At 41.5% G+C, this 14,224-nt stretch overlaps 2 protein-coding genes and 1 pseudogene across 2 annotated transcripts; all 3 read left to right on the top strand.

Moving 5' to 3' along the window:
- Positions 1-2,216: 2,216 nt before the first annotated feature.
- On the top strand, positions 2,217-3,073 carry LOC133903480 (probable glutathione S-transferase GSTU6). Its single transcript, XM_062344880.1, has 2 exons — positions 2,217-2,602; positions 2,690-3,073. Exons 1-2 carry the CDS (start codon positions 2,273-2,275, stop codon positions 3,071-3,073), a joined length of 714 nt encoding a protein of 237 aa, XP_062200864.1. The 5' UTR covers positions 2,217-2,272.
- Positions 3,074-4,922: 1,849 nt separating this feature from the next.
- Positions 4,923-10,233, top strand: LOC133904025 (probable glutathione S-transferase GSTU6; annotated as a pseudogene).
- A 399-nt stretch (positions 10,234-10,632) lies between these two features.
- On the top strand, positions 10,633-11,814 carry LOC133903497 (probable glutathione S-transferase GSTU6). The gene is made up of 2 exons (XM_062344906.1): positions 10,633-11,064; positions 11,173-11,814. The coding sequence occupies exons 1-2, from the start codon at positions 10,738-10,740 to the stop codon at positions 11,551-11,553; spliced, it is 708 nt and encodes a 235-aa protein (XP_062200890.1). The 5' UTR covers positions 10,633-10,737; the 3' UTR covers positions 11,554-11,814.
- The last annotated feature ends 2,410 nt before the right edge of the window (positions 11,815-14,224 follow it).

Genomic DNA, 14,224 nt, shown 5'->3' with positions numbered 1-14,224 from the left:
CTACTTTTATCGGTAGAAGGATGTATATGCTGTTTTTGTGGTTTTCTTTTGAGCGACGGCTTGGGGTGTTAGGATCGTGTTTCCTTGTATGTGCATGCTTGTATGAATGTTTTGCTGATGTGTGGTTCATAATCAGGTGGTGGTGCTCCTGATTGTGTTTGAAGGTTGTTGGTTATATCGAAAAAAGGCAAGTAAACGTAGTGGTTGCTTTGCTACTAGCTTTAACTTGCTATTCATTCTACCTCCACCTAAATTATATGTTCATAATCATAATCCATTTAATATGAACTGATTAATTGACATTTTTGATGAAGTGAGGCACGATTACTTGTTTATATGTGGTTGTGCTGCCTTATGCTCTCATATCCATGAAGATTTTTATTATTATGGTATATGTGGTTGATGAAGGCTATGAGGTGATGTGGTATTTACAGTTTCATATGCATTCATTTGCATTGCACCTCATATAAAGTAATATGTCGCCTTTTGCTGGCCGTGACTTATACCGGTACGCACCGTACGTTACCCGAGGAGGGGTACGGTGCAGCTTTACACCTTGTTGGGTGTAAAGGCAGTAGACATGCATTTGCATTGCATTTACATTTTGCAGTATTTAATTGAATTTTTTCCTATTATTGAAGTGGATGTTGAGAAGCGAATGCCTCTCCAGAAGATATGAGGATGTGGTTTAATCTTTTTAGATGAGCTTTATGATAATCTTGGATGTCTAACTTGGTTTATTTTTATGCTATTGTTACTCTCTTTTAAATTGATGTCTAATGAACTTATAGTTTAAATAGCTTGTTAAAGCAGTTTGCTTGCTGAGATTTTATATCTTACTCCTCTTAATAACCTTTCCAGGTGCTTGATACTTGCTTGCTTAGACGGGATGGAAGTAGCAGCACTTCTACATATTATAATCACACATATTAATGCAGTAGTGGTGTTGTAATAATAATGCAAGTGTTGGAGTTGTTTAGCTCTTAGTGTTGCTTAGCGTTGGTAAACTTGTTTTAGTTTGCTTTGTTGGAGGTCAAAAATTTAATGCCTTAATGCATTGGTTTTGCTAGGATACTGATGTGTTAGTGTGCGGTTTTATTTATGCATCCTATATCTATATTGTTGCTTCTACTTTATCTTGTTTTAGAGGAGGTGCTGCCGAAATTTTATAATTTTAGAAGTCAAGTGGAGTAGTTTGTAGTAACATTTCAGGCTTTCGCGGTGTCTAGGGTGTTACAAATGTGCTCCCAAGTTCACTCTTAAGGTCACGAAATCACACTCATTGTTACGAACAACTAACGGTCATTGTTATGAACATCTAATGGTCTAGATTAAACTAAAGACCACATATCAAATAGAATTAACAAATAGTTAAATTCGAAAACCAAAAAGTCCATATCAAATAGGATTAATAAATACATAAATTCGGAATTAAAATTATGGAAAAACTAGACGTTCGATTTCCATATGGTTTGGGAAGCAAAATATATAAATAAAGAGTTTAAATAAATAAAATAAATAATAATTAAATTGGGGTTAGAATAAAAAATAAGGATCCATATCAAATATAGTCTTATAAAAAATCAAATACGTAAATAAAGAGTCAATGTAAAATACAATTAATCAATATCTAAAATTCATAATAAAAAATAATGGATTTTTTCCAAATTCTTTCTAAGATATTAGATTAAGTACTGTGTAGCTTAAGGTCGTCACATCAAGCGGGTAGAAGGCTAGGTAAGCATATTTTAATTTTGGTTGGACTGTCTACATCTGACATACGATTTTGACAGTCGATCAAAATATATATGAATCGAACCAATACGTATATACGATTCAAATACAAGTTTGGAGTATAAATAATTTTCTTTTCCACTAACATAATTTTTATTCATTCTTCTAATTTTTGTGTTTTGTAACTAAAGAGACTAATTTTTAATCAAATATTATCGTAATAAAATATTACAACGAGACTAATCACACTATTATTATGAGTCACTTGCTTGTTCTATGCTTAAATAAAATCACAGCATAAAAAGTGTTCTCTTTCTTGCGAGCCAAGGATTCCAGTCAAAGCTATCTGATTGTTTAAGTGGTTGTGGAAAATTCCATCAGCAAGTGCACTGTAAGCGTCACAAGGGTGATGCATTGATAGCTCCATACGTACCTAAGTTATGGCCACGCTAGTACAAGTATCTAGTTATATATCCTCTCGCTCTAATCAAGAGCACAGCTAAGACAAGCTAAGAGAAGTTAAAACACAAACTAGACAATGACCGGAGGAGGTGATGATGAGCTGAAGCTGCTCGGCATGTGGGCGAGCCCGTTCGTTCTGCGCGTGAAACTCGCGCTCAGCTTCAAGGGTCTGAGCTACGAGTACATCGAGGAGGACCTCAGCAACAAGAGCGACCTCCTCCTCAGCTCCAACCCATTGCACAAGAAGGTGCCCGTGCTCATTCACAACGGCAAGCCCGTCTGCGAGTCACAGATCATCGTGCAGTACGTCGACGAGGTCTTCAGCTCCACCAGCCCCGCTCTTCTCTCTGCCGATCCCTACGAACGCTCCATGGCACTCTTTTGGGCCGCCTTCATTGACGACAAGGTTACTAGTGCCTCAAATTGTCCTCTTTTTGAAATTTGCATCCTATCAATGAAGTCCATATTGTACTGATCAATGTGTGCGCTGCAGTTCTTGGTCTCGTGGTTGCAGGCGGGCTGGGGCAAGACGGACGAGGAGAAGGCGGAGGGGCTGAAGCAGACGTTCGCGGCGATTGAGACCTTGGAGGCGGCCTTCAAGGAGTGCTCCAAGGGGAAGCCCTTCTTCGGCGGCGACAGCGTCGGGTACTTGGACATCGCGCTTGGAGGCCTGATAGCGTTTTTGCACGCCGCAGAGGCACGTCATGGTATCAAGCTCTTTGATACCACCAGGAGCCCCCTTTTGGCGGTGTGGCAGCAGCGCTTCGGCTCACTGGACGAGACCAAGGCGGTCTTACCGGACATCCACAGGCTAGTCGAGTACGCCAGGACGAGGGAGGCGGAGGCCGAGGCTGCAGCAGCGGCCGCAAGCAACTGAACCGGATATATCATGTCGCCGATTGTCTCTTAAATGTCTCGCGTGAGACCCAAATAAAATTTTGATTTTCTCACAAGTTATCTCTTTGTGACTTGATAAATATCTAAGACACGATTTTAGCTAAAACACGATGTACATTACCAATTAGATAGAGGAGGTACCGGTACCTCATCGTAAGGTAGAATTTTGGGTACCTCTCGGTACTTTTCGAAGGCCCGAATAAAGACAGAGGTGGCTTGTTGGTTTGTTAATTTACTCATCATATCGTTTAGAATAAGACATGGTCTTAATTCATAACTTTAATCATTATTTTTTATTGAAATATATTTATAAAATCTATTGAATTTATGATATTATAAAAGTTTTTTGACAAATCTACGTATATGATTTTAATGTTGCAAATTAAATATTTTGAAAACTATTGTTAGTTAAAATTTTAAAAAATTGGCTAAATATTTTCTAAAATAGAATGTATTTATGATCAGAGGGAGTACTTCCTAGGCTTCTCTCTAAAGGCTTTTTCTCAAGGAGTTGAGCAAATCTCAATAGTTCCAAATTTCAACGTTGCATAGTTCATTGCAAGACTTGAAAAAAATCGATAGTTCCAAATTTCAACGTTGCTTAATTCATTGCGAGACTTGAAAAAGAAATAAGAATGGTAGCAACTAATCTAATGAAACATGGAGTTATATCTACAATATCAGCGGAGTTGATTGGATTGGCAAAAGTGATACTTAGGGCCTGTTTGGATTCGATCTCGACGTGCCCCGCCAAACAGTTGGTGTGCCAAATCCTCGGTGAAGGATTTGGTCACCACGGTTTTGGCCATAAGTGGGTGAAAAATGAACTAGCGTGGCACTAGGTGCGTGGGCAAGCCAAATCGTAGGCACCAAACCAAACGCACGCTTTGGCTAGCTGGTCGCACCAACTTTTGGCGGGGCAAGCGTTGGCGTCCAAACAAACAACCTAAGTAGAACTACACGTGGGAGGGATCAAAGAATATTTTTTCAATACCTCCAGGGACCCTTAGGGTTTTTTTTACTGGTAATTAAAATTTATCTGAGGTTGCCGGTAAACACATGGGTGGACCTAGCATAGAGGGAGTGACGGACCTGGTAAACACATGGGGCCTACTCAAATTTTTGTTTTTAAGTGGACTTCAGTGAACTTAGCCCTTTTTTCTGAAGGTACAAAGGCTCAATCACTGTTATGTCCCCGCTCATTTTTTTCTTTCTAGTCTGTCTGTCTCTGGGTAAATATGATATATTAGATATACTGAACGAAATTTAAATAAATTTATAAAAATACCGATAAATATAGTAATTTTTTTCTATTAAGGTTTACCGATAGACCTAGTAAACTGAGTTTATCATTGGTTTTTGGCCGATTTTTTTTCCCTGGATACTCTACCATGGACGTAAAAAACAGAGGCGGCATTATTGTTTCGTTTACTACTTCCTAGCTTCTTCTCCAAGGTGTTGAACAAATCTCGTTGTTCCAAATTTCAACGTTGCTTACTCAATTACAACACTAGAAAAAAGAATAATGGTAGCAACTAATCCAGTCAAACATGGCGTTATTATCTACAAAATCAGCGCATGATCTTTCTGCTCCTTTAGTCAGTTGATTGTTTAATGACGGGTGTGGATACGTTAATTTGAACAAGTACCATTTCTGAGGACCAATGAAGATGCATTTCATTCTGTCACTCTCGTTTTTTAAGCTGTTGTGGGAGAATGACATCGCTCGGACACCGGCATATAACATTTACCCTCTCCGATCCGGATCAAGAACACAGCGAAAACACAAGCAGAAAAGAGTTACAAACTTTTTGTACACAAAGCCGAGAATGACAGGAGGAGATGAGCTGAAGCTGCTCGGCACGTGGGCGAGCCCGTTTGTCATCAGAGTGAAGCTTGTGCACAGCTTCAAGGGACTGAACTAGAACATTGAGGAGGAGGACCTCTAACAACCAGGGATTTCAATTTGGTTTTACTTTTTTTTCAAGGGCGAAATGATCAAAATTCTCGAAATTTTGGTCATTTTTCGCCCTCTACTCTCTCTTTGGTCTCACATGTCAGTAAAAGAAAATTCTAAAATTAGATATTTTATTTTGCTCCGAAATTCTTAGAATTCATAAAATTTCACCGAAAATTGGACGAAATCTTAATCCCTGATAACAACAAGAGTGAGCTGCTCCTGAAGTCCAACCCTGTGCATAAGAAGGTACCCGTGCTCATCCACAGTGGCAAACCTGTCTGTGAGTCTCAACTCATCATGCAGTACATCGATGACGCCTTTGGCTCTGTGGGACCCTCCCTCCTCCCCACCCCTACGAACACACCATGATTTGCTTCAAGGTCGCCTACATTGATGACAAGGTATTACTATTAATATCATATCACGATAAACCATATCTTGTTTTGTCGATTGGTGGTGTCTGCTCAAATATATTGACAGATGTTGCATGCCCGTGCTGCAGCTGTTTGCCTTCGTGTTTCAGGCGGGCAGGGCTAAGGCAGAGGAGGAGAAGACGAAGGCATTGAAGCAAACGATCGCAGCGGTTGATACCCTAGAGGCGGCCTTCAAGGAGTGCTCAAAAGGAAACCCTTATTCGGTGGCGACTGAAAGCTTGGCTAAAATGTCTTAACCTCCATGGAGGCCACAATTACGTGTTGATATAGAGCCAGTAAAATGCAGCATAGAAATACAGAGTTTAGTTCGGTTACAGTAGGTCTGGATGAAATCTAGATACACGATCATACCTGATTCATCTTTATATATCTCTAACTAGGCCTGATCTATTTCCATCTAAATTCCATCTCCTGCTATATACCGAACCTTGATCAATACAAGTTTATCTCTAACATCCTCTCAATCATAATTTTTCTAAGTTAAGATTGCACTTAAATTCTTCTAAACTTCGAGTTGAAAGAGGTTTAGTAAAACCGTATGCTACTTGATCTCATGTAGGAACAAATTGAATATCCAATAACTTTTGAGCAACTCGTTCTTTGACAAAGTGATTGTCCACCTCAATGTGTTTAGTTCTTGCATGAAACACCGGATTCGTAGAGAGATAAGTAGCACCAATATTATCACACCATAATCGTGTAGCATGAGGAGATTTAATATCCAATTCTTCAAGTAGTGTTTGAACCCACATAATTTCTATTGTAGCATCGGTCAATGCTTTATATTCAGTTTCCGTGCTTGATCTTGATACAATTGCTTGCTTTCATGCATTCCATGATATAAGGTTTGTTTCAAGAAACATGGCAGAACCCCAAGTAGATCTTTTGTCATCTGAGCATCCAACTCAATTTGCATAAGAGAAAGCACTAACAAGCACATAGGAAGACTGATCAATTCTCAAGCCTATACCCAAAGTATATCTTAAATCCTTTTAACGAATGCCCAGTGTAGAGTAGTAAGAGAATGTAAATACTAACACATTTTGTTAACCGGAGAAACAATATCTGATCTAGTTAGAGTCAAGTACTGTAAAGCTCCAACAATACTTATGTACCATGTTGCATCTTCAGGTCCCAATGCTTCACCTTCATAAGTAGATAATTTCTTCGTAACAGAGAGCGGTGTAGTAACAAGCTTACAATTTATCATGCCTACACGTTTCAACAAATCTATAGTATACTTCTCCCATGTCAGTAAAATACTCCCACGTACCTTGTTCACTTCAATCTCCAGAAAATAATGAAGGTCACCAAGATCTTTGAGAGCAAACTCCGCTTGAAGATCTCAAAGAAGTGGCACTGTTGCGTCTTATGATGAGCTTGCAATAATTATATTATCAACATATATCAGTAAAAATAAAGTGACATTGCATTTGGTATAAAAGAACAAAGACGTATCAGCTTTTGACGGGCGAAAACCCAAATCTTGCAATTTTACACTCAATCACGAATACCATGCTCGAGGTGCTTGTTTCAATCCATATAAAACCTTATCTAACTTACATATGTAATATGTCATAGATTTGTCTTCATAACCTGGAGGTTGCTTCATGAAAACTTCCTCCTCTAGAAAATCATAAAGAAACGTGTTCTACACATCTAGCTGGCGAAGAATTCAACTTCTACAAACTACAATAGACAGAACTAGTCTAATAGTAGTAATTTTAACAACAGGGCTAAAGGTATCTTCTTAATCAATATCATATCATTATTTAAATCCTTTTACAACAAATCTGGCCTTGTAACTATCAATATTTCCATCTATTTTGCATTTAATTTTGTACACCCACTTACAATCAAAAACATTTCTTCCTTCTTCTTGTGGTACTAAGTGCCAAATTTGATTTTTAATTAGAGTTATATGCTCATGATCCATTGCATCTTTCCAAAAATTATGACTCAGTGCTTCTTGTAAATTATGGGGTTCCCTGGTCGTGAGTAAATACCCATACCTGATAGTGCCATCAATATATACCTTAGACTTTAAGATGCCACTTTGAAGTCTTGTTCTCGGTCGTGTCGGTGGCTGAGGTGCGTCGATCGGCACAGAACCATCAGCCGCGCCAGAAGATTCCCCCACAGGCTAAGGAGCCGGCACAGAGCCCAACCGAGACACACCGGCTGGGGAGCCCGACGGAGACACATCAACTATGGTTGACCACGCATCAGACGAAGGAAGCACCGCTGTAACCGGCAGCGCGTGGTAGGTGAAGACACACCGAGCAGAGACGAGGCGAATGCTGACTCTGAGAGGGAGCCACCAGTGGTAGGGGACACGTCAGAGGCTATCTATGCACGAAAAACCGGAGAGTCCACCTCGGGAGATGTCGCACCGAGCGGATTAAAGCCCCCTTGCATAAATCATTCATATTCTCTGCATCCGGCTGATTAGTAGCTGCATGTTCACTGATATTATCAGATATATTAGCATAAGTATTAACCATAGAGCTGCCTATTAACTCACCCCAGTACTGGATGACAAGTTGATGAAGTTTAGAGAACAGAAAAATAGTCTCATCAAACACAACATCTCTAAATATAAACATGATCAACTGAAACATTGAGACACTTAAAACCCTTATACAAGTTGCTATATACGAGGAAGACATATTGTTTGGATAGGAATTAAAGTTTACGAGAGTTGTACGGATGAAGATTGGGCCAACACGCACAACCAACAGTGCGAAGTCAAGAATAATTGGGTTTCTCATAAAACAACCGCTCTAAAGGAGTATCAAACTAAATGACCTTGCTAAGTGTTTGATTGATTAGGTGTGTAGCAGCAAGAAATGCTTCGTCCTAAAACTTAAAAGGCATATATGCTTGAGCAAGGAGAGAGAGGCCGACCTGTACAATATGTTGATGTTTGCGTTCAGTTGAGCCATTCTATTGATTAGAGTGAGACATAACAAAAGATGAGTGGTGCTAATCTTTTTGAAAGAAGAATTTAACTTCCCATATCCCCTGGTTCTTCTGTACATCAATGATTTTTCTATAGAACAATCTCTCAACAAGGTGCTGGAATTCATGAAATTTCTAGAAAATCTCATATTTATATTCAAGAAAATAAATTCAAGTAAATTTGTTGTAGTCATTGATAAAAGCTAACATAATATTTCTTTCTTCCAAAAGAATCAAGAGTAGGACCCCATACATTGGAGAAAATAAATTCTAATGGAACACTTGACACACTAACGACTTTGGATGACTCTTAGCCTGTTGACAGGCATCATAGACATACTCTTTATTGATCTCACCAGAACATGGGAAATTGTTTTCACTAATGACACGTTGAACAATCGGAAACGAGGGATGACCTAGACGACTATGCCATCTTGACAGAGAGGGTTTGACAACACTTAACACTTACCTTCTTGATTCAATTGGATTGGATGAGAGAGGGTAGAGACCACCTTCACATTTGCCTTGAAGAAGGTTTTTCTTTGTTGTCTGATCCTTGATCAAGAAAAAATCAGGTGAAATTCTAAGAAAGCTCTATTATTAGTGGCAAGATGATAAACAAAAATTAGGTTCTTTGCAGCTTTTGGAACATGAAGAACATTATTTAGATGAAGATTACGACTGGGGGTATGACCAATAGCATGACCAATATGATTAATATTCATACCTGCACCACTTGCTGTTTTAATCTAGTCCTTCCCAGTATACTTGTTGTGGATGACTGACTTGTCAAGCTTCCTGGTGATATGATATGTTGCACTTGAATCTGTGTACCAACTTGTATCTATTATGTAGGAATTTGTGAGTACACCTGCACTTCTTTCTTTAGTGACAAAATCTTGATCGAAGCGATGGCAACAATTTGCAGCGGTGTGATTGTTTTTATGACAAATTTGACATCTGAGGCGACATGAATTATTACCATCGCTGTTGTTTGAGTTGGACCAGCCACCATTGTTGGGATAGCCAGTTTTGTTTCGGTAAGAACCGCGCCCCCTTCCTCCACAGCCACGGCTATTGAAGCCACCACAACCTCCTCGAGACGCGGCATTGACTGATGATTGAGAGTTCCCCTGAAAAATATCCATCTGGGTTTCACAATGCGTGGTTGTTCTTCATAAGATTCTCCGTAACCGGGTGACCAAGCAGGGACGACATGGCCAGAACAGAGAGGGAAGAGAAAGAGGCTTCGACTGCTGCCATATATAGATGTGTTTTGTAGAGGAGAAGGCTCTGTTACCATGAAAGCTTGGCTGAAGCGTCTTAACCTCCATGGAGGCCACGATTACATGTTGATACAGAGCTAGCCAAACGCGGCATAGAATACTGAGTTTGGTTCGGTCATAATAGGTCTGGACGAAATCTAGATATACACTATCATAACTGATTCATCTTTCTATATCTCTAATTAGATCCGATCTATTTCCATCTAAATTCATCTCCTGCTATATACCAAACCTTGATCAATACAAGTTTATCTCTAACAGCGACAATGTTGAGTACATGGATATCATGCTCGGGGCTCTGACACTGTTGGTGTATGTCGGCGAGGCACGCCATGGCATCAAGCTCTTTGATTCAACTAGGAGCCTGCTCCTGGAAGCATGGGTGGAACGGTTTGGCAGGTTGGATTCAGCCAAGGCGGTCTTGCCGGGCGTTGACAGGCTGGTCGAGTACAGCAAGATGAAGCAGGCACGTGCTGCAGCCGCGACCGAAAGCAACTAAAATCGGATCGGTGATGTGACAACCATTTGGGATGGAGAGAAAAATATGGAGATCATTACCTAATACAAATACACAATGTTATATGATTGATGTACTAATCTAATAAGGAACATGTGCTTTGTTTCATTGGGGTTCTGATTGTTACCACTTACCAAATAGTAGATATACTTAGCCAAATAATCCTTGTGTGGGTAGATTTGAAAATTGTATACAATATATAATCTAGTGTTATGATTAAAAATACATTCAAATTTAATTTCAACACAATTCTTATATGTGTGGATTAACCAAGGCGATTGGAGCAACTTCGGAAGCAAAGGTAGCATCAGTTCTGTAAAAACTATTGCAAAAAGTAGAAAAACTGGGCACGCATCATGTATGCCTTCATAGACCGTACAACCACGGCTCCTCCATCACCGATAAAGAATCCAACACAGGACAAGCTCCAGAGCTAGAACCATCGCACGCAGACACACGCACGCACAGACATCCACAGCATAGGAAATGGCCGGAGGAAACGGCGAGCTGAAGCTGGTCGGGCAGTGGGCGAGCCCGTTTGTCACGAGAGTGAGACTTGCGCTCGACCTCAAGGGCCTGAGCTACGAGTACGTCGAGGAGGATCTCAAGAACAAGAGCGACCTCCTCCTCAGCTCCAACCCGGTGCACAAGGCGGTGCCGGTGCTGATCCACCATGGGAAACCCGTCTGCGAATCGTGGGTCATCTTGCAGTACATCGATGAGGCCTTCGCCGGCACCGGTCCTTCCCTCCTCCCGGCCGACCCCTACGAAGGCGCCATTGCTCGCTTCTGGATCGCCTACATCGACAACCAGGTTTTTACCTTAATCTCACATGCCTCGTCTCTTATTTTCTTCACGATGCTTCGAGCATTTAGGTGCTGACTGAACTGCGAAACATTCATATGGCTTGTGCGCGCGCAGCTAGCGGCCCCGTGGGATCGGGTGTTCAGGGCCAAGACGGACGAGGAGAGAGCTGAGGCAATGAGGCAGACGTTCGCGGCGGCAGACGCCCTGGAGGGAGGCTTGAAGGAGTGCTCCAAGGGGAAGGACTTCTTCGGTGGCGACAGCGTTGGGTGCGTCGACATCGTTCTGGGGAGCTTGGTCTCGTGGGTGAAGGCCACCAGCGTGCTCGCCGGTGCGGAGCTCTTCGACGCCGCCAAGATGCCGCTCCTGGCCGCGTGGATGGAGCGGTTCGGCGAGCTCGACGCGGCCAAGGCGGTCCTGCAGGACGTCGACAGGGCGGTCGAGTACGCCAGGATGCTGCAGGCAAAGAATGCCGCCCGGGCTTCAACAACTAACTGATCAAACCGGCATGGAGACGACGACGTGACTCGTTGGGTCGGTGAAAAGTACTCGTATGGATTTTCAGTTGCGGATTGCAAATAATACAGTGTCGCTGGTGGCCGGCCGTATCCGTCAGTTGATCGATGTGATAAAAGTAGGGAATAAGCTAAGGAGATGTATGTGCTTGTATTGTATATTGTTCTCGTTGGAGTGTCAGTTGCATGTTTTGTGTACCCATTTCTTTCAGTCAAGGTTATTTTTTCAGAGAATAAAGGGATATTTCTCAAACCAATTTGTTTCTTGGTGTTCACTGGCACGACACGACGTCCTGCTCAGAACCAGGAATTTACCTTTTTTTTTCCTCCAAAATAAAAATGCGAAGCCATGCGTAGTGTATGACACTTGTGACGAATATTGTAATTTCCCACTAAAAACATGTTTTTAGGTTCTTTTGAAAAGTGACTGAAACGCACCATTGTGGAAGAATGTAATACTTATTAAGCTCGACTTCACAAGCCAAAGAAATTTGAATACCAAATCCCCATAGCAAGGAATTATGGGAAGCCGTTCAAATTAATGTTTCACCTAAGTTTAAAATTAAGCATTTTATTAGCATATATCAAATAGTGGCAGCATGTTAAGGGAGTTTTAAAACCAAATCGTTGAAATTCAATTGCGAGATCCATGTTAAAAACTGAAACTTCAAGCTTCAGAAGAGTTTTGGACTAGTTCGACAAACTTCATTTCAGAAACATATAGCATTTGTTTTTTTTCTTTTGAAAAGAGAAGGAGCAAGTATCAAGATTGTTAATTCCGGACAAGCTAGCAATCTTATTGACGTTTTGTCGTCTTTGACCTCATTCATCACAAAATGGTTCTGCCTGAGATGTGGCAAATAATTTCCTATAAAGTCTAAAAGTATAATTTTTCATAATGTTTTATCCTCTAGGAAAAAAATAGCTATGAAACCACGAAGATGGCTGTCCTGAGTCCTGACCAGCAACAAAGCAGATTCAGGATAGAAAAATGAGGGCTCAGATGCCCCGATCATAAGATTGTGATGTTCGGAAACAGGTGGGAAATTTCAGTAAGCTTGCATTCTTGGACTGCAAGATATGCCTGGAATGCTTGGAAGACGGGGTTGGGTAACTCAAAGTCAATGTAAACAACATATAAGCCTCTGTTTGATAAAGCAAAATGGTGCTACAATGATGAGAGCAACGCTGTCAGACATGAGTGATGAGCTGCATGCTGATCTTCCAACTGAGCACAGGGAAAAACAACACCGTCCGATCTGCCTTACAAATAACAAATGGATTTCCATGATCGGCCAAACAACAACTGAAACGCAAGTACAACAAGCTGTCCTCCGTGAGGACCAAGATGACGAGCTGTATTGGACCTGGACCGCTACCGTCGACTACACAGCATCCTCGGCATACAACACGCACGTCAGAGAGATGAATAATTACAGGAAGTCAAATTTTAATTCACAACGCACGTCACCTTGGAGCCTCGTTCCCACGCGCCAGGCCGGTGCGCCATGATGGGCCGCGCCAAGCCGAACCGGCCGCACCTAGGCTGGCCTCCCTTTGGGCCGCAGCAAGCACCAGGCCGCATGCGCGTCTTTCTTACGGATTTTTTTTATTTATATATTTGTAAAAATATATGTCTATTTAAAAAAATTTACAGATCTATCCTACGGCCGCCCGTTGAAAGGACGACAACAAAGTATCACCTATCCAACAGGCGACACCTTATAAACCCATATGGTAACGGTTGGAAATTAAATATGTAGGTTGATGTGGCTATCACATCAAGATGTCAATTTTGATGTCCTCTATTGGAAGAGTGACAGGAGCGTCTGCGCCACAATGGATCTATGGAAAAGGTATCGCCTGTGCTCTTGTATAAAGCTAGCCATGCATGTGACCCTCACTTGCATGTGAGGGATGCCATGCACTTGCATGTGATCGGTTGCTGCACTTGCACGTGAGTGCTACCGTGCACTTGCACTTGCATGTGGGGGTTGCCATGCATCAATGTGTCACTCTCTGATGGGGCGATAATAAGATGTCGCCCGTTGAACGGATAATATCTTATGCGCCACGTCAAAGGGTTGTCTGAAGAAAATGTGGTATCAAAGCTCTGATATCAATTGAAAGAATCAGTAACTTAAGAGAGGATAAATTAGGACACTTAAAACTAATCGGCTCCAAAAATTTCACAAGATAAACATATATCAATTTCTATCTAAATGTCCTCTAGGTGTATCTAGTGTGTGTACTCTACCACTCAATCTAGTATGTATACTCTACCACTCAAGAAAGGTAAACACGCAAAGGTAAGTTGCAATTATGTAAATGTGAAAACGTAAAGAAGGTAGAGAGAGCAAACTCGGCAAAATGAATTTTTATCATGTGGTATCGATGGCATAAATACCACCCCTTACTCCACGTTGGAGCAGCCACCTAAGCTATAGCCGCGGACGAGCACGGAGCTCAGTGGCAACGCCCGAGGTTGGGGGCGAGCTGGCGGGGGTTCGAGCCCCTTGTCCTGCACCCACTGGGTCTCCAATGAAGACCACGCCGTGGGGAAGCGCCGTTCAAAAAAAACCTAGGCTATAGCTCCCAAATGGCACCCAATCAGGACTCTTGAGCCACCTAGGCCTCAAGTAGGTTGAGCCATC

This window comes from Phragmites australis, chromosome 21, assembly GCF_958298935.1.
Source record: "Phragmites australis chromosome 21, lpPhrAust1.1, whole genome shotgun sequence".
In the NCBI taxonomy this organism is placed as follows: Eukaryota; Viridiplantae; Streptophyta; class Magnoliopsida; order Poales; family Poaceae; genus Phragmites; species Phragmites australis.
This window is presented reverse-complemented; position numbering and strand designations above follow the sequence as displayed.